Raw genomic sequence first — 20,329 nt, forward strand, 5'->3', positions numbered from 1 at the left:
ATATTGGTATATAATCTATATATCTAGATATAACGTATAGTTGTCCTAAGGATTACAATCTACTTTGAGTTAATATTCTATTTCAGGTAAAATACAGGAACTTTACAACTGTAAACAGTCAGCCCTTGGTATCCGAGAGGGATATGTTTCAGGACCCCCTCAGATACCAAAATCCAAGGATGCTCAGGTCCCCTATATAAAATAAAATGGCATCGTATAGTTGGCCCTTTGTATTTACTGAGCATTAGTATTCGTTTTTTTGTTTGTTTGTTTGCTACTGGTAACAAATCATCTCAGTTTCTTGCTTATCTGAAAATACCTATTTCCCTTTTACCTTTGGAGGATGGTTTCATCAGATACAGAATTTTTAGTTTTCAGATCTTTTATCAACATTCTGAATATGTCATTCCTTCAGCTTGTAGCCTCCACTGATTCTGATAAGTCAGCCGTTACCTTGTCATTATTTCCCTGTATGTGATTTGCTCTTTATTTTCTGGCTGTTTTCAAATTTTTCTCCTTATCTTTGGCTATCAGAAATTTGACTCTAATCTACCTAGCTAGGTGTGGGTGTCTTTGTATTTATCCTGCTTGTGTTTACTGCAGTTTTTAGATTAGCAAATTCATGCTTTTCAGAAAAGTTGGGAAGTTTTCAACCATTATCTCTTCAGATATTTTTTCCACCTCTTTCTCCTACTCTCCTGGAATTTCAGTTACACTTCTGCTGTGAAAGGTTCTAAATGTTCTCCTCGGGACTCTGAAGCTCTATTCATTATGTTTAAACTGTCTTCTTTCTGTTCTTCAGATGTGATCATTTTTATTAATAGCTTCAAGTTTACTGTTTATTCTGCCCACTTCTTTGGCAAGTTCCACTTTAATTCTTTGAATGTATTTAAGTAGTTGCTTTGGAGTCATTGCTAAATCCAGCCTCTAGATCCATTCAGAGTCAGTTTCTGTTTAACTGTCCTTCTTCCTGAGTATGAGTCACATTTTCCTGTTTCTTTGCATATCTAGTCATTTTTGGTTAAAAACTAGATAGTGTGGATATGTTTGGCAACCTTTGATGTTCTGTGTTCTTCTGAGGATGATTTTGTTGTTTAGTAAGCAGTTTGCTCCTTTGGATTCAAACCATAAGCTCTGCCTCCCCTGCAGTGTGCAAAAGCTCAGTTCTTTTAGCTTCCAGCTATTGTTTTTAATCTGGCCTCCTGGGGAACTTTCTTATATCTGTGCAGTTTAGCATTCTGTCAAGGTTTGGGGCAAAGTTTGTGGTAGCATTAGCAAGCTCTGTCCTCTTACACTTGAAATCAGTAAGGCTTTAGCTTTCTGCCTTCTGAGTTAGGCCTGGATTCAGGAGTAACCTGAGCCGGACAAAGCCGCAAACTCACAAATCTCATAGGGTGCAGCTCTGCCTTTCAGAGGTAAGTGTTCCTCTGGTTTCTGTCAGCTGTTTTCCTGGTGACCCAATGGTATCTTATTTGGTGGTCCTCCAGGGATTTACGCAGAGTATACTCAGATTTTTAGTCCCACTCCTTCTATGGCTTCTGTGGACTACCCCTCCCCCCCCACCCCCACCCCCACATATACATTTTCAGCTACCCTGCCAACCTTTAACTCTGTCTAAAGTAAGATTGAAATTTTGTGAGATCAGGGGAAAAGTCACTAACTCGAACTCTAACTCATTGCAGTGGCTGTCTTTCAGTGGTCTGTGCTTTTTATCTTTTTTTAGATTAAGCCTGATTTTGGTCACTTTCTAGTGCTTTTAAAAGATAGATAGATAGGGCTTCCCTGGTGGCGCAGTGGTTGAGAGTCCGCCTGCCAATGCAGGGGACATGGGTTCGTGCCCCGGTCCGGGAAGATCCCACATGCCACAGAGCAGCTGGGCCCGTGAGCCATGGCCGCTGAGCCTGCGCGTCCGGAGCCTGTGCTCCGCAACGCAACGGGAGAGGCCACAACAGTGAGAGGCCCGTGTACTGGAAAAAAAAAAAAAAAAAAAAACAAGATAGATAGATACCTGAATTTATAATTGTTACTTACTGGAGGATTTGCCAACCAATTCCCTTCACCATTACTGGAAGCCAGAAGTCCCTTCATTTTTAAAAAAATATTAGAAAGAATCCTTCATGTTGTTAAACATTTTCTTACAACATGGCTGCATACTATAAGATCTTCTAAATGGGCCAGAATTTTTAAACTTTCTCTTATTGTTAGATAGCCAAGCTCTTTTCACTCTTACATTATAATACCCTAATGTACAAGTCATTTATTTATACTTGGAAATATAAGTGTTTATACTTGGTAATAGAATTAAATTATTTCTTCAGGATAAATTTCTGGAAAATGGAATTATTAAATTAGTGAGTCTGAATATTATTAATTTTTTTGATATATTTTGGCAAACACCCCTGCAGAATGGTTGTACCAGTTGTCAGTGTTACCTATGAAAATGAGGTTGCTTATTTCCCTTCAAGTCACATAACTTTAAATTTATTATGAGTTATTTTTTTTACTTAAAGGATTATTTGGTTTTTATAAAGCAAAAAATTATTCCTGACTATACTTTTTAATAAACTGTCTCCACATACTATACTTACATTTGCAAGAGTCACAGTTGTAATATGGTTACATAATCAAAATAGTAGAATAAATAGGAACTTTAGTTCATTTAGTTTAATTATTAGGCTTTTTTTTTTTCAGTGCTAAGAATACATAGAAAATTTTTAAATTTCACTTTAGGGAACTAATTCTAAGATATTTTAGAATAAGTTTTATATGTATTCCCTCTCTTCTCTTTTTAAAACTGCATTATTGAGATATAATTCACATACCATACAATTCACCTATTTAAAGTGTACAGTTCAAAGGTTTCTAGTATATTCACAGAGCTGTGCAGCCATCACCACCACTGATATCCCTTCGTTTTAAATAATAAATTGAGAATACTAGATAGAGTCCTGGCAAGGTCAGTGAGTAGAGAGTTTGTGGAACACAGAGAAGAAAGATTCTGCCACGAGGCGAGCTGGACTTTCTCCTCTCCGTTTCCTAACTTTGCTCAGGATGTTAGCTATAATTATATAAATAACACTTTTGGGGCAATTTTGTGCGTGTCAAACTGTGGAAAGCTAAACATAGTGAGGAAATTTTCCTATGCCAATGTCAAAGTAAAGTTTAGACAGTATTTTTTTGATAGAGATGAAAGGTGCTAATAAAAATAACATGACAACAACCAAAATGAAAAATAAACACTGTAAACTTCTGATATTAGATGAAGCCTGTACTATTTCTCTTACGCCAGCAGTACTACAGCCAAAAAGAGCTCTGTAAAAAATAATGGTTCTTTACATTTTGAGGTCAGTTGGTTGATGAGATTGGATAATGACTAGGTATTACATGATTTGAAGAAATTATTAATGTTCTTTGGTGCCATATGATATTGTGGTTATATAGGAAAATGTCCTTGGAGATGAATACTGAAATATTTCATGACTAGATATCTATAATTTCATTAAAATAATTCCTCAATGGATAAAGAAGGTGTGGCACATATATACAATGGAATATTACTCAGCCATAAAAAGAAATGAAATTGAGTTATTTGTAGTGAGGTGGATGACCTAGAGACTGTCATACAGAGTGAAGTAAGTCAGAAAGAGAAAAACAAATACCATATGCTAACACATATATATGGAATCTAAAAAAAAGTGGTTCTGAAGAACCTAGAGGCAGGACAGGAATAAAGATGCAGAGGTAGAGAATGGACTTGAGGACATGGGGAGGGAGAAGGGTAAGCTGGGATGAAGTGAGAGAGTGGCATTGACATATATACACTGCCAAACGTAAAATAGATAGCTAGTGGGAAGCAGCCACATAGCACGGGGAGATCAGCTCGGTGCTTTGTGTCCACCTAGAGGGGTGGGATAGGGAGGGTGGGAGGGAGATGCAAGAGGGAGGAGATATGGGGATATATGTATATGTATAGCTGATTCACTTTGTTATACAGCAGAAACTAACACAGCATTGTTAAAGCAACTATATTCCAATAAAGATGTTAAAAAAATAATGATAATTCCTCAAAAGAATACTAATATGCTTACATATAGGTATGTAGATGAAGCAAATATGGCAATATAAATATTACTAGTTATTAAATCTAAGTGGTGGGTATATGGGTAAATCTAGGTGTTTACTGAACTTTTGCTTTACTTTGTCTATGTATTTGAAATTTTTTATTAAAAATAAAGTTTATAAAAGTAGATCTGTGAATATTCTAAATATGAAACAAGAATATGGTCTTAACAGTGTTTAGTCTGCTATTTATGTAAAAAGGGATGGATATTTATTCATATTTGTTAGCATAGGCAAAAAAATTTATCTTTGAAACGTGATTCAAGAGACAGTAATGATTCTCTGTGGGAAGAGGGAATAGGAAAAGAGAAGATGAGGTAGAAATTGGAAGTAAAACTTTACTTCTTTAATGCTTTTTAATATTTTGAAACATATCTAATGAAAACATACATTATAGGAGAATATGGTCCTAAATTACCATTAAGGACTGGATCCTAAAAAAAATAGAAAAATAATTTTTCATGCCCAAAAGACTTTTCAGATTTTGGTAAATCATTAAGCTTGTGTGCATCTAGTAACTATTGTTGACCTGGACATTTAGAGTTCATTTTGGGAACATTAAAAAACTGAACTTGCTTTATTTTGTTGTAAGATTTCAGCATCATTTTTCTTGTTATCTCTATAACAAGAGATATTTGCACTGGGGAGTTTTTTTTTTTTTTTAAAGTATATTATGAGTCAGTCTTATATATATATTATTTTCTTCTTTTTTAAAATACCATCTTGTTTCAAATAATGAATACTGATTGGTCGTATCTCAGTTTTCACTGCTAATAAATTCCTTTTGCTCTCCTAGACTCAGGTAGTTGGCTTATTTTCATGGCCCTACCATATTTAGCAGCATAAAAAGTGGCATTATGTAGTATGTGAAAAGAGTTAGAGCTCACATTCTAGAAATAGACCTAGCATGGAACCCCACCCCATTCCTGCCATTTAACTGAAGACCTTAGGGAAGTCACCTAACCTTGCTAAATCCCAGTTTCCTTTGTTAGATAGTAAGGTAATATTACCTATGCAGTTGTTGAGAAGATTAGTTGAATTATATAAACAACCTCCTACCTGTCATGCTCTCATTTAAAAGAGGCACCCATTGCCTGTTTTTAAAGTGTGAATTACCAATAAGTCTGTGAAGGACTATTATTTTTGACATTGGTTATTACATTGCTTCATTATTTATAGGTAATTCTAACAAGAATGAAATTTAAACTATTTCCCTTGCAAACGAGACCTTATATGAAAGTAAGTTTAGGACTTCCCTGGTGGTCCAGTGGTTAAGAATCTACCTGCCAATGCAGGGGACAGGGGTTCGAGCCCTGGTCTGGGAGGATCCCACATGCCGGGGGCAACTAAGCCCATGCGCCACAACTACTGAAGCCCACGCGCTCTGTGGCCCGCATGCCGCAACTGCTGAGCCCGTGCTCCACAACAAGAGAAACCACCACAATGAGAAGCCCGCGCACCCCTATGAGTAGCCCCCGCTTGCAGCAACCAGAGAAAGCCCACGCGCAGCAACGAAGACACAGCAAAGCCAAAAAAAAAAGCTTAATTAAATTTAAAATTTAGGTTAATTTCAATAAATTATTTACAACAATGTCTACTCAAACTTGCCAAGTAAAATACATTTTTGAGTTACCAACTCTTTACCCTTTAGAATTAAGCTTTAAACTTCCTATTGGGTTTAACCCATTGGTTCACGGTTGATTGGACCAGCAGCTCTGGAAATCATAATGTCCTTTACAAACATTACATATTTACTATAGTAAAGTAGTCGGCATAATGATCAAGTTTGAGCCTTAGAAAGATTTCTGTGATAGTCTTTTGGAAATCATTCTAAAATGGATGTTGTTGTGTAAGTCCTCTTTCAGCAGGGGATAATTTATGAGAATAATCTTTAATAATTTGCTATGTGTATTTATAAGTATGTGAATTTTTAAAATGATGATTCATTAAAGACTCATAGTTGATTATTTAGCCACCTTGAAGAAAGGATATACTGTACCTGTCCAGAACAAATTAAGATTTCTTACCTTTGGCTAGGATGGGGAGAGGGAGAGGGACATCCCTGGGCAGGATTTTCATACTCTTCCTGATTAATATGTCATCAGTCTGTGCAGCTGTCTCTTACTACTAGGATTTTTTTTAATTAATTTATTTTTGGCTGCCTTGGGTCTTCGTTGCTGCACACGGGCTTTCTCTAGTTGCGTCGAGTGTGGGCTACTCTTCATTGAGGTGCGCGGGCCTCCCATTGTGGTGGCTTCTCTTGTTGTGGAGCACGGGCTCTAGGAGTGTGGGCTTCAGTAGTTGTGGCATGCGGGCTCAGTAGTTGTGGCACACAGGCTTAGTTGCTCCGCGGCATGTGGGATCTTCCCAGACCGGGGATTGAACCACACCCATGTGCCCTGTATTGGCAGGCAGATTCTTAACCACTGCGCCACTAAGGAAGTCCCCAGGAATATTTTTTGAATTACCTTTTTCTAGAGGACTTGCAAGACATATAAGAGCTTTCTTAAAGTGCTGCATATTTGGTAGCTTTACAGCAATTAAATTGCTTTAAGGAAGTTGGCTGTTAATGGTAGCAATTTGTTACACTTTTAAAACTTGGGAATGCCTCACTTTGTTTCCTTATTACTTGAGTTATAATTTCTACCTCCAAGTGAACATTTGGTTAATTTATTTTTATTGAGCAGATATCTCTAAAATTGAAGAGAAAAAAACCAAAACCAGATTTCTTTTGGTTAGCTAAATGTCAGTTGCTTAATGCAAAAGATAAAAATACTTTTCTGGACTAAACTCTTTATATTTTCAAAGCACTTTCATGTGTATTATCCCATTTGATCCGGCTAAAATAGTAGGAGGTGGGTGGCATAGGTGTTACTTTGTTTTAAAGATCAGGAGATGGATGCCTTAGAGAGTTTAAAGGACTTACCCAAGGTCACACCTAAAAATTCTCTAAATGCATAAATAATCTTTAAAATTTATGCAGCCTGTTCTCTGATTTACCTGTAGCCTCTCTGTTGTCTTTTTGGATAAAATATTCTCCATTATTGCTTAAATGCAACTTTTTTTCTCCTCCATTAATGGGGAAATATTGATGAAACTATTAAATCTCTACAGGGAAGAAATAAATCAGTAAATTTGCAGTAGGATCAAAAATAAATACTGAGAGAAATTAACTTTAGAATACTTAAATATTCAACAGCTATACTTAGCTAAGCTATTGAACAGGTGCGCCTAATACAGTTTTTAAAAAAGTGTTACATGACTTGAGAAACAAAATACTTATGGTTAAAAATGTAAATTTTATGCTTACTTACATACAATAATACTTTGATTTTCACTGTTGAGTCTAACTTTTAAAAGAAGAAGTTATTGCCCAGATTTTCAGGATGTTTAAAGCATAATCTTGGGTGAGAGGAGAAGACTTTGTAAATAGGACACAGAACCCCGAACATATATAGGGAAAAAATTGGAAATTTTTACCAAATAAAAATTAATATAGCCGCAAAAAATGGCTAAAATAAAATGACAAACAGCAACTTGGGAAAAAATTGGCAAAACACATGATGGATAAAAGGCAAGTTTTCTTAATGTATAAAAAGCTCTTTCTAAAAGCATTAGTATGAATATGGATGGTTAATATGGCATAATGATAGTATTTAAAAATTAGAAGAGATCTACCTGTTTATCAGTAGAGGATTGGCTTAATGACATGTGATTATCCATTTTATGGAATATTATTATGCAGCTGTTTAAAATGATTATCCTAGAAAGTGTCTGTGATGAGCTGCTAATTGAGACAGATACCTTACAAAAGTAATATATATAATGTAATATCTTTTATTGGAAAGAACAAATCCTTGAGATATATATCTATATAGATATATATCTGTATGTTTGTATGCATATGGGTGGAAAACATTGGTTAACTAGGATTTACAGGTGAGAGACATTACAAGGGGGTAGGGATTCAATATTTAGCTGTTTCTCAGTTCATCTTTACATTGTTTCATTTATAACAATGTGTATACATTACTTATATAATTTTTTTAATTTATAAAAAGTAATAGAAGTGGGAGAGACAGTAACACCAATACATAAATGAGGCAGTTTCATAAACATGTACTTCTCAGAAAAAGATGCACATTGGCCATGAACATCAGAAGCTCATAAATAAATACAAATTAAAATAGCATTAGGATGTTATTTTTCACCTAGCAAACTCACCAAGTTTTAAAAATTTGATAAATACCCAGAGTTAGTAGCTAGAATGTTCTCATGCACACTCAGTTTGTGTTTGCACACAAACTCGTTAGAAGGTAACTGGGTGGTGTTTATTAAATTTTAAATACATACTTTATGACCTGGAAATTCAACTTGTAGGATTTTATCCTAGAGACCTACTCATGAATGTGCCACAATTTTTATAATAGCAAAACTTGAGAACAGAGACAAATGATTGAATAAGTCACGGTACACCCACACACTGAAATACTATGCAGCTATAATGCAGTAGAGCACCAAGGTACTTAACTCTTTCATGAAACACAGTATATGGTAATATGTATAGCATACTTCCATTTGTATTTTTAAAAGTTCTGTCTAGTGACCATGTACTAGGAAATTTCAGAAGAGATTTCAGTAAATTATTGATGGTGTTTACTCTGAAAAATATTAGGATCTAGAGTATGAGAAGAAAAAGATTTCTTCAAACTGAAAATTTCCTCAAGTTGAATAAATTGATGTTTATAAAAAAACTAAAAAAGGAAAATTAAGATGATCAAATTTGACTTTGTCCTTGTAATTATAAATGATGGTTATTATAGCAAAATCTGAAAGAGAGAACTCATGCTTTTCTTTATCATGCCTGTTCCTGTGTCAGTCTTTTGCATCTTCTTAAGTAGCATCAATACCTACGCAGCTGCTAAAGCCAAAAAAACTAGAAATCATCCTTGATTCCGTTCCTCCCTTATCCCCAAATCCGGTTCTTCCTCCAGACATAGCCTGAATCCCTCCATGTCTGTCCATCTCCACAATTAGCACCTAGTCCAGACCACCATCTGCCTGTTGCCTAGATACCTGCCTGCTTGCTTCCTTCCAGGTCTTGCTCTCACATAGTGCAGTCTTACCACAGTGTCCAGAGTGAGCTTTAATAAAGCAAATCAGATTTATCACCTCCTATATAAAACCCTAGAGTGAGTCGCCATTGTACTTAGAATAAATCAAATGCTTGCTCTGGCCTACCAGTCCTGGGTGATCTGCCCCTTTATCAGCTCTCCAGTGTCCCTGTCACTACAGCCACACAGCCAGCCTCTGTTTTCACACTTTTCAGAGTCATGACCCCCTAGGGCACTTGCAGGAACCATTCCCAGGTCCTCACTGACAATTTCATTTTTATCTTGCTTGTCTCAGCTTGAAACTCTCCTCTTTAACATGATCTTCCCAACAAACCCATCTAAAGAAGCTCCCTGTCAGACTCTGTCACATCAGCCTGTTTTATTCTCTTCTTAGTGCTTAACGTTACATGATAATTGTGCCATTTTTCACATTGACATCCTACTATTAACTGAAGTAGGTTATCTTAAATTCCAAGAAAGTACATTTTCCTCAAGGACCCAAGAGAGCATTTTCATTTTGAATGGGGGAGGGGGGGAATAGCCCATAAACATTGTTACTGTTCTTAAACTGGCATTCATGGAACAAGAAGACACTCATCAGAGCTGTAAGATTTATTTTGCACCAAGACTAGCCCCAATCCATAAAACCCTGGAATCCTCCTACTAGTTCATTGCTTTATTTCACAACAGCTCATTTCAGACCAGATCTTTCTGGAAAGTCTGGTCTTACCTTAGTCTAGTATAGTTTGTCCTAAGCCTAGCCTCTCCCCTTTCATTCCAGATTCCTCTGGAGATTCTTCTCATAATACCACCAAACTCTATCCTAAGTGGGTTAAGAACAGCAGTGTTCGGGGCCTAATAATTACATAAAATTCTCTGAGCCAGCAAGTTTGTACTATGAAATATAAAGCCCAGCCTCCATGAGCAGAGGGTAAAGAAGGAAGGGTTTTTTTCTCTCTTCCTTTTCCTTACAGGTAAAATGAGAGTGGTTATTACTTTCTAATTTCAAAATACTATTTTGATGTTTTCATTTTAGCATTTTATAATGTTTTCTAACAAAGTTACCAAAAGCTACATTTTTATGTCAGCACTCATTTATCTGATTATTTCCTTAAAGGTAAAATAAGTATGATTGTATGGTCTCAAGGTACTATACTCATGTATTCACTTTGGCATTTTACAGAGCTAACACACATTAAATAAAGATTTTTAAAACTTAGTTATGTTGTCAGTGCTCATATTTTGAACATTCTACTAGGAAATAGGTAGTTTTACTATCAAAGTTCCACCAACCATTTTGCTTAGTATTTTGAAACATTTTTCAAATGTTCATATCAGCATTAGGAGGCTACCAAAAGTTCAGACCACGTAAACTACCCATTTTGATTATTCTCACTTTGTGAAAGTTGTTAGGGAGTTAGTTACATTTTTTTTTAGGATTTTTTCCTATAGTATAAAGAATCTTAATTACTGAAAATATATAAACGTGTAAGTTAAAGGTAAACAATTGAAAGTGTCTATACATGTAAAATATTTTAACTGTAAGTACTAAACCTTAGACTACTTTCTGAATTTTATAGAAAAAAAATATGAGTTACAGTAATATTAGAAATGGATTGGTTGCTGAAATATATAAATGCATCAGTCATCAACTTATGGCATTTACTATGTGAATATCTATTTTAAGGGGCGGTGGTGGTAAAAGAAACAATTGTATCTCCACCTTTAGGTCTTATTCTCAGGTTAGAGAGATGAATTTCAGCATGTGGAAAGATAAATAACAGAGAAGACATCACAGGGCATCACATAGCTAATTATACACAGATGATCCTTTAGCACTGACTATATTTTATATAAGGATGTCAGTGAGAGCCAAAACAGGACAGTCATTGATTTCATCATAGTAGCTCAATGTTCTGTTGAGGACACCTGTCTTTTTTTTTTTTAACATCTTTATTGGAGTATAATTGCTTTACAATGGTGTGTTAGTTTCTGCTTTATAACAAAGTGAATCAGTTATACATATACATATGTTCCCATATCTCTTCCCTATTGCATCTCCCTCCCTCCCACCCTCCCTATCCCACCCCTCTAGGCGGTCGCAAACCACCTAGCTGATCTCCCTGTGCTATGCGGCTGCTTCCCACTAGCTATCTATTTTATGTTTGGTAGAGGACACCTGTCTTTATTGTTGAGTTTTCCTCAACAATTTATTCTTCCTCTTTATTCTTTATTCGCGATTGTCCTCTTTATTCTTGTGTCATGATTTTTCCTAATCTTTATGTTTTTAAAACTTTAGTTGCCACACTGTTTCATAACACAGTTTTCCACAGTCTCGGAACCATACATTGTAGGCAGAAGGCAGAAAAATGAGAATGCAATAGCTTGGTAGCTTTATTCTCCAGCATCTGTTCAGAGTAATCCCTGAATCTGTTTGTTCTTCCCACAAGCCATGCACACATTTTTGTTTGCATGATCCTTATGTAAAAGTTCAAAACTAATGCTACCATTTCAAACGATAAGGTCGTTTAACTAACCATCTAGTTTCTTTGGCTGATTAGATTTCCATTAGATGATAAGAGAAATATCTAAATTTACATAACGCAGCTTTAAAGAATGCCCTAGTTAATAGCCCTGATTACCTATATATCATCTATTTTCTTGAACTTTCTTGCTGATTCATCATTGGGAATTTGAATAGGATTTAGCTACATTTTCCCACTACAGGTTCCTTAATTTAGCATTTATTTTACTGATCTTGCCTTAAAAACAATTTATTGCCCACCCTGAAGTATAATGATAACTAATTTATTAATCATTAGGGAATGTCTAATGCCCTAGACTTCGGGATTACACAGGTGCATAAAGCAGAATCTGGGTCCCTGAGGATCTTAGAATCTAGTAGAAAGGAGAAATCCTTGCCATTCTGGTTATGGAAAGAGACTGTTGTATACCATTTGGAAAATTAAAAGCCTGGGATCTGTACTGATTTCATTTATCTTGATCTGTAGATGAGCCATAGACCCATAGAATGAAAGGCAGAAAAAGAGATGAATAAACATAGCCAAATCTGACCGTAGTCTTGGATCTTAAGTAATGTTTTGGAATGATGTTATGTGTTAAACTCTTACAATAGTGGAATAATTGTATCTAAAAGGAAGGGAAGTTCTGGCAAACTATTATTAGTGAATTACCATTTGGAAGATGGACTATACTATGCTTCTGTTCCCTCCTGAGGTTTATTCGAAAAGTGGATATAGATCCTTGTCTGTAACTTCCACATCTCCAGTTTTAAAGGACTTAATGTGATTTCAACAAATGGATTTGAGCTATCCCAGGAGTTCTAGAGGCTACCAAATGTGGTGGGATACAATAGACCCACTCTGTAAAGAGAAATAACTGTAAATAGTGGGCATTTATGCCTCCAATACACATTCCGAAATCCATCCTCATTATCGGTTTAGACAATTCAACTAACATCTTCCAGCTGGAATCAATGTAGGCATTTTTATTAAGAAATAAGTTAGCTTTATAAAAGGTCCAGACATACCACTAAATTGTTTACAGTGGAAAAAAAAAAAACTTAAAAATAACTTAGCTTCAGTGTCCATCAGTAGGGGTGTGTTTAAGTAAATTAGAATATATCCATTCAGTCAGATACTATGCACTCCTCAAGAACAACGATGATGTACATTGATTGACATGGGAAATGTCTGTGAAAAATGTAATGTATATTTAAAACAACAGGTAGAATACGATTTTTTTTAAGTGCGGTAAAGTAAATGTATGTGCATGCCCACACATCCTAAGGGCACTGAAATGCTTTCTCATCAGTACTGCCTTTTGGTGGTGTTCTCTGACCTAATGATAGGATATCCCAGTTTGCCCAATAACTGGGCAGAAGCTACATTCAACTTATTTTCAGTCTGTTGGAAGTGGTTTGGTTAGCAAGGAGGTCTTACCCAAAGGGCAGCTGGAAAACAGAATTTTAGCATCTTTGAACCTTAGGAGCAGGTTAGTTATGGAATTAAAGAGGACATATCATCTCAGTTTTTGTAGGCCCCAGCCTATCCTCCAATCCAAGTTAGTCAAATACAAGGACAGCAGTATTGACTGTGAGAATAAACTAAAATAATAAATATTCAGTTTCGATTCTGTCTAAAATAAATACCTACAAAGTGGGACAAGATATGGATAATTTTAAAAAATTATTTCGACCCTTGCTTAAAAAACTTAAGTATGAACATTCTTTGGCGATATAAACCACATGCTGCTGTTCAGAAGCAGTAAGTATTGGATTATGAATGAATTCAGTCAAGTGGCTACCCTTTATTAGCCAGCTTTCCCTGATAGGATAGCCCTCAGGAGACTAGTGCTCCCCAGTCAAAATTTCTGTGCATGAGCTACAGTAGAATCTTGACTAGTCTTAGAATGCCAGTCCCTGGAATTGTTAGTCCAAGTCTTAATGAGGTCTTAGACTACAAACTTGAAAGATTGGCACTGTGCAAGCCTTTGCAGGAAGGAAGCATTTGTAATAAGTGAAGCTGAAATTGCTTAATCTCAAAATCAGTTAGCTTTGGGAATACATTTAAATGAAACAATCATCATGAACTTTCCAATTATTTTTTTCCTAATCTATGCTAAAATCCAAAAGGAATATTATTGGATTATCTGCTCTTTTGAATTAAATATCCCTGTGTGCCCCGTCATTTGCAAACATAAGTAGAGCTTTACCATGTTATATAGAATATGGGAAATTTTTTTCTTCCAAAACTTGTTAACTCCATAGCCACAAGGAATAAGCTGTATTTTGGACTATGAACTTGAAAGGAGTTTGTTTACTGATCAGCTAATCAGAAATTATTCAGACAAGAATCCTCAATAAATTTCTTTATTGGTCCATTTCCCATTTCGCAGAGAAGAGCAAGCAGCAAGGAAGAGTAAATTGAAAGTCTATAGCTAATCAAGACTTTAGAACTATTTAATGTTTTGCTTACATATTCATCTGGCAATTTTTTAGAATTGTTTCAGTTCTATAAATTATTAGTTGCATTTGATTATATTAAGTAAATAAATGTATTTGTTAATATTCCAAATTTTATCTGGGGAGTAACGATAGCATATAACTTCAGGTACCTAGATTTAAGATTATTTTGAAGGCGTATACCATCAATCCAGAGCAATCCTCCAGCTACTTGATTCATTACAAGCTCTGGCGAAAGAGCAGCTCTCCCACAGCTCTCCCACAGGATTCAAACGTGCATAGAATAACATCATTAGTACTGTACTTCCTTCCTCTGGAGCTATTAACCATTCCCAGGAGAGAGAAGAGAAAACACATAACACCCATTGCTTATCAGAGTTATGAGTTCGGTAAATAATTATACCTTCTTGTTTTTGAGTGCAGTAGAATGAGGAAGTATATTACGGCTGCTACTAAACCACATTCAAATTACAGTCTCTAGAGCAACAACACAGTAATCCACATTTTCAAAAGAATCATAGCAACTCAATTCTTTTTTTTTTTTTTTCCGGTACGCGGGCCTCTCCCGTTGCGGAGCACAGGCTCCGGACGCGCAGGCTCAGCGGCCATGGCTCACGGGCCCAGCCGCTCCGCTGCATGTGGGATCCTCCCGGACCGGGCACGAACCTGCGTCCCCTACATCGGCAGGTGGACTCTCAACCACTGCGCCACCAGGAAAGCCCACAACTCAGTATTTTAAAAGACATGTTTCTAATTGCAATTGCCATAATTAGTTATTTTCTGATGTGATGTTTTACTTTCAAAGAATTATTACCTTTGTAGAATAGTGAAATTTTAAATTAAATTAAAAGTTGAGACACATGTTTTAAATAATACTCCAATTTAAAATGGAAGAACTGGAGATTGGAGGAAACCGAAATAAATGAAATTAGAATGATAGCAAAGTTTGAAGTTCTATTCCAGGATTCTTTGAACCAAACACTTGACAGCTCCCCAGTCATGTTAATTGCCTTTTTGTGTCTGTATATATTTCCATATGCTGAGTCATCATTTTGGCTTAAAATGCAGTCATTATAACAATATTGGCAATATTTGGCTTAAAATGCAGTCATTATAACAATATTGGCAATATTTAAATGTTCTTCCCTTTCATGCCTGCCTTATGGAACATACAGTTTCTGAACACAAACTGTTATTTTATCTTTAAAATATTTTTCTAAAATATTATTAGTGCTTGTAAAATAAAGATAGGAGAACATGATTGCCTTTAAAGTACTATGATAGCAGAACTAAAGTTAAAGACGTTTAAAATCCCCTAGTCTCTCAAATTAAATTCATTTTGAGCCAGAGGTCTAGAAAGCTTAGCCTTTGGTATCATGGGATGCCCAGGGCACCCTGACTCCCAGACCAAGGGAGCAGAATCTTTCTTGACTCATTTCCCTTTATCACAGACTCACCATATTCATGTCAAATGCCCACTGTCCATATATATTATTTTATATATGCTGTATTTTAAATGGATACACTGCTGTATTTAAAATGGATAACCAACAAGAACCTACTGTATAGCACAGGGAACTCTGCTCAATTTTATGTAACAATCTAAATGGGAAAAGAATTTGAAAAACAATAGATGCATGTATATGTATAACTGAATCACTTTGCTGTACACCTGAAACTAATACAACATTGTTAATCAACTATACTGCAATAGAAAATAGAAAGTTTTAAAAAAATAAAAATACCAAAAAAAAGAAATTAGAGCCATATAAATATATAGATTTTTCAATAGACTCATAGAATTTAAACACAAAAAAGATCTTAGAAATTGTTCTGTGAGTGACCAAAACTTGGTTCTGACTCACTACACATTTGCTGTGCAAGTAGGCAGCCACTTCCCCGACACACAGGTATTTCAGCTGTGATGGCCCATGGCATGTGCCTCATGCTTTCCAGGCCAATCTCCATGTCTTTGCAGCTTTGCCTAAGAAAAGGCAAATGACCTTATTTAATATCTAGATATAATGATGCCCTATCTGCTTTCTTGAAACCCTTCCCTGATTTACATTTAAGAGCCAGTGTAACCATTGATCTTATAATTTTACTGAGACACAGTAATTTTGTAGATTGAAAGAATGGCAACCAAAGCTATACTTTCATATAAATATATATGTATTCGAAACCCAGCTTCCTTTCTGTTCACATGATGCAGCCTTTGCTAGTGCTTTTAATATTTTGCTCCCTGTATAATTAGTGATACAGTGCTGTTTTCCTTCTGATATGAATGTGTGCAAAGACAAAGACATTTTATATATATATATATATATATATATAAACCTTTAAATCTTTTTTTAACATATTGAAATTTTTTCAGTATATCTCTGATTTTTTCTTGATTAACCACAATAATAGCAGAGAACAAATGCCTGCATACAAAAGTAATTTGAATTTTATTTAGTACATATACAGCTTAAGTTTCACATCTGAGTGTGCTGCCATAGCCTCTAACACCCTGAACTTGAAAAGAACCTGAAAAGTCCCTGAAGCTCTGGAAACTGGGCTGGGCTCCTTGGCATGCTGTCCTCTTCCTTCTCCAGGGTGAAGTCATCACTCCCTCTTGCCCTGATATCGTGGCTTTTATAGTTTCTCTGGAACATAGAAATTTGGAGTTTTGCTAAATAGGTTTATTGACTTTGGTCAGTGATAGAACGGTTGGAATAAAAACATAACCTGTCATGATGGCAAATTAGTGACCAGTTACTGTATGCATTTGCCATATGTTAATAAAATTTGAAAGTAGCTGTTCATCCTATTTGGATGATTGGATATTCCTTTGATCTAAGCCAACGATGAAAATAAAAACTGACTCTCGGTCCCAGAAGTTAATAAATGTAAGGCATTTTCTAAAATAAATGAATATGTGGTTTTCAGATCTCTGTCTTTTATTTCTGTTTATTTTTTTATTAGGTTTACTATAAATCCGTGTTTGGGAGCAAAATCTAGATTTTACTCCAAAAAGAAACAGGGAATAAGAGGGTGGCAGCCTACAGTGTCAGACACCCGATTGTCACCATTGTTTTCCTTTTCATCAGCATCCTCAGCATGCCTGTGGCAGAACTGGAAGGGTTTACCCAGGGCTGTGAATGTGTAAAATGAAAAACAAAGGGGATAGGAAACCTAGGGGACACCGAGAGCAGTATGTCAATGGGGCCAACTTAGAAAGAGAGGAAAGTGAGAAATCCACAAGCCTGCAAGGTTTGGCTTCAACTTAACCTTGCAGCCTTCTCTCCTGCCACCTTCCCTTCCCTCCACTCACCAGTCTCAGGAGCTACCTCAGGTTCCTGGCTAGCCCTTCTGCTGTGTGTCTCTCTGTGTCCAGATTCTCCTTCTCTCCATTCTTCCCTCACTACTTGTTATTTACCCTTCAAGAATCTACTCAGGACTCGCCTCGAAGAAGCCTTCTGTGATCCCTTCCATGTTGGATTGCATGTCCTGGCCCTAGGTGCTCAGAACACCTCACACATTTAACTTGGCACTTACTGTATGTGATTGGAATTATTTACGCTTAGGTCTTTCTTTCCCATTATGCTATAAGGTCCTTAAGAGTGATTTATTCATTATAAGGATCCTTGTAACCCAGTGCCCTGCATAGTCCCTGGCAAAGCGTAGGCATGCAGTAAATGTAAGTCTGAATGAAAACCAAAATGTGGGTTTTCAGCTTTCTGGAAGAGAATATATTGGTCAGGAGAATCATTGACTTTATTTGAATTATCACCTGTGTTTGACATTTTAAGTAGCTCTCCAGACTTAAACTGTACCCAAGGGTATGACCATGTCTCAAGAGCCACTTTATGTGTATTTGTGTCAGTGTATGTTTAGGACTAACTCTTTTTAAAAAGCATTTCACTAAGATGAGCCACAAGGCAATAATTTTTTAAGCTTATTCCTTTGACCTCTTTCAGATTTGAATTACATAATTTTGTTGAAGTTCTTGAGCATAGATTAAATAGGTCATGGAATACACGAGTGCCTTAGAAAATAGGTAAAATTGTGTGAAGGGAAACATAAGAAAGGAAGTCTAGTAAACGGGGAGGAAGTTTAAAGCAGGGTGGAATGAGTATATAACTAACGAATCTTTGAAATACATCTTATGTCCAAGAAAAATGTTGTATATAATGTGAATGTCTATAAAAGTCCCTGGACTCTCAGACTGAAATTAATTAAAATGTTGAAAGGCTTAATATGGGATATGGAGCATGATAGGGGTGTTTTGGTCTGATGTTGTTTTGTATTCTACTTGGATTGGGTGTATATCTCTTTATGGCACCTGTACCTTCTAAAAGATTTGTTCATCAGCAGCAAGCACATAACAACTTCTTTCTGACTTAAGTCAAAAGTAATTTTCAATTTGAAGATAGGAATCAAAGCCTGAAACCAGTAGCCAAAGAAAGCAACACTGGATATTTTAAAATATACAGAGCAAACTATTAACTGAGGTGTCATTATTCAAAAGCTGTCTCTTTCACTTCTACTTAGAGCTGCAAAAAATGGAATCATTCTGACCCATAACTCTTCACTTTCTTCTCTTCTTTAGTGGGATTGGAAGGAATTGGCCCTGGGCCTCAGGAGGCAGCAGTATTTTGGCAGAATTTGGAACTCTGCATTTGGAGTTTATACACTTGAGCTACTTATCAGGAAACCCCATCTTTGCTGATAAGGTGAGATTCTTCAGTATACCTTGCACTGCAAAAAAGTACTTGTTGGAAACAATATCCCTCTCTGGGGAGATTTAGTAATATGGAATGTGGAAAAGAAGCACCAATTTTAATGTAGCCCTTTATGAAGTTTTGTTACATGCAGCATTTCATTTAACCAAACTGTAAACCATTCTTTTCACAGCACCATTCTAACTCAGTGCAAGAGGGCCTTACATGTCTGATTCTCTACACCTCAAGCAAGTAACTTTACATCTCTGAAGCTTTTCCCTTATCTAAAACTATAGTGTTTTGTGGACTGTGTGAACCGTATACATGGAAGACTTTTTAAACTCAAAGTGTTTTACAAATGCAAAGTAGCAATTGAATCAGTTTCTAATTTTCAGGAAACACACCCATCACCCCACCACTCACCCCACTTGTCAGCTCCCCTTTACAGCAGAATTCTTTGGAAGAGTTGTCTGTGTTTGTTATCTTCTCTTCTTGGCTCCCACTCCCTTGAATGCTCTCCCGCGGGGCTTTTCTCCTAGCCACACCAGTGAGGGCTGTGTTGCCAGATCCAGTAGTCATTCTCACCTCTCCCTCTCCCTCCCTTTTCCTCCCCATTTTCCTCTCCCTCCCCCTCCCCCTCCCCTCCCTTCCCCTCCCCTTCCCCTCCCCTCCCCTCCCCTCCCCTCCCCTCCCTCCCCTTCCCCTCCCCTCCCCCTCCCTTCCCCTCCCCTCCCCCTCTCCCTCCCCATGTCCCTCCCCCTCTCCCTCCCCTCCCCCTCCCCCTCCCTCTCTCCCTCCCCTCTCCCTCCCTCCCCTCCCCTCCCTCTCTCCCTCTCCCTCCCCTCTCCCTCCTCCCCCTCCCCCTCCCTCTCTCCCTCTCCTCCCCTCTCCTCCCCTCCCCTCCCCCTCCCTCTCTCCCTCCCCTTCCCTTCCCCTCCCCCTCCCCCTCTCCCTCCCCATCTCCCTCTCCCTCCCCTCCCCCTCCCCCTCCCTCTCTCCCTCCCCCTCCCCCTCCCCCTCCCTCTCTCCCTCCCCTCCCCTCCCCCCCTCCCTCCCCATCTCCCTCCCCCTCCCCCCTCCCTCCCCTCCCCATCTCCCTCCCCCTCCCCCTCTCCCTCTCCCTCCCCTCTCCCTCCCCTCCCCCTCCCCCTCCCCCTCCCCCTCTCCCTCTCCCTCTCCCTCTCAGCATTGGCACACTTGATCACTTCCTTCTCCACAGGTATTCTCTGCCCCTGGCTTGCCTCCGTCTTTGCCAGGTGCTCCTTCTCAGTCTCCTATATTGGATCTTCTTTATCACATCAACCTCTAGACATTGGAAAACCCCAAGACTCAAACTGGGGCCTCTTCTTTTTACATTCACTCTCTCCATTATTTCATCCAGTCTCATGACTTTACATACTGTCTGT

The 20,329-nt window shown here is 37.4% G+C and overlaps 1 protein-coding gene across 9 annotated transcripts in view; it reads left to right on the top strand.

Moving 5' to 3' along the window:
- Positions 1-20,329, top strand: part of MAN1A1 (mannosidase alpha class 1A member 1) — a 204,711-nt gene that overhangs the window by 118,787 nt on the left and 65,595 nt on the right. For all 9 annotated transcript variants that reach the window (XR_004352483.1, XR_004352485.1, XR_004352487.1 and 6 more), the window contains exon 7: positions 18,812-18,935. Coding sequence is in view for 3 of the 9 variants with exons in the window: in XM_032650906.1 (XP_032506797.1) it covers positions 18,812-18,935 (124 nt within the window). In the remaining 6 variants the exon portion in view is untranslated. The remainder of the gene's footprint in view (positions 1-18,811; positions 18,936-20,329) is intronic.

This window comes from Phocoena sinus, chromosome 12, assembly GCF_008692025.1.
Source record: "Phocoena sinus isolate mPhoSin1 chromosome 12, mPhoSin1.pri, whole genome shotgun sequence".
NCBI classification, from domain to species: domain Eukaryota; kingdom Metazoa; phylum Chordata; class Mammalia; order Artiodactyla; family Phocoenidae; genus Phocoena; species Phocoena sinus.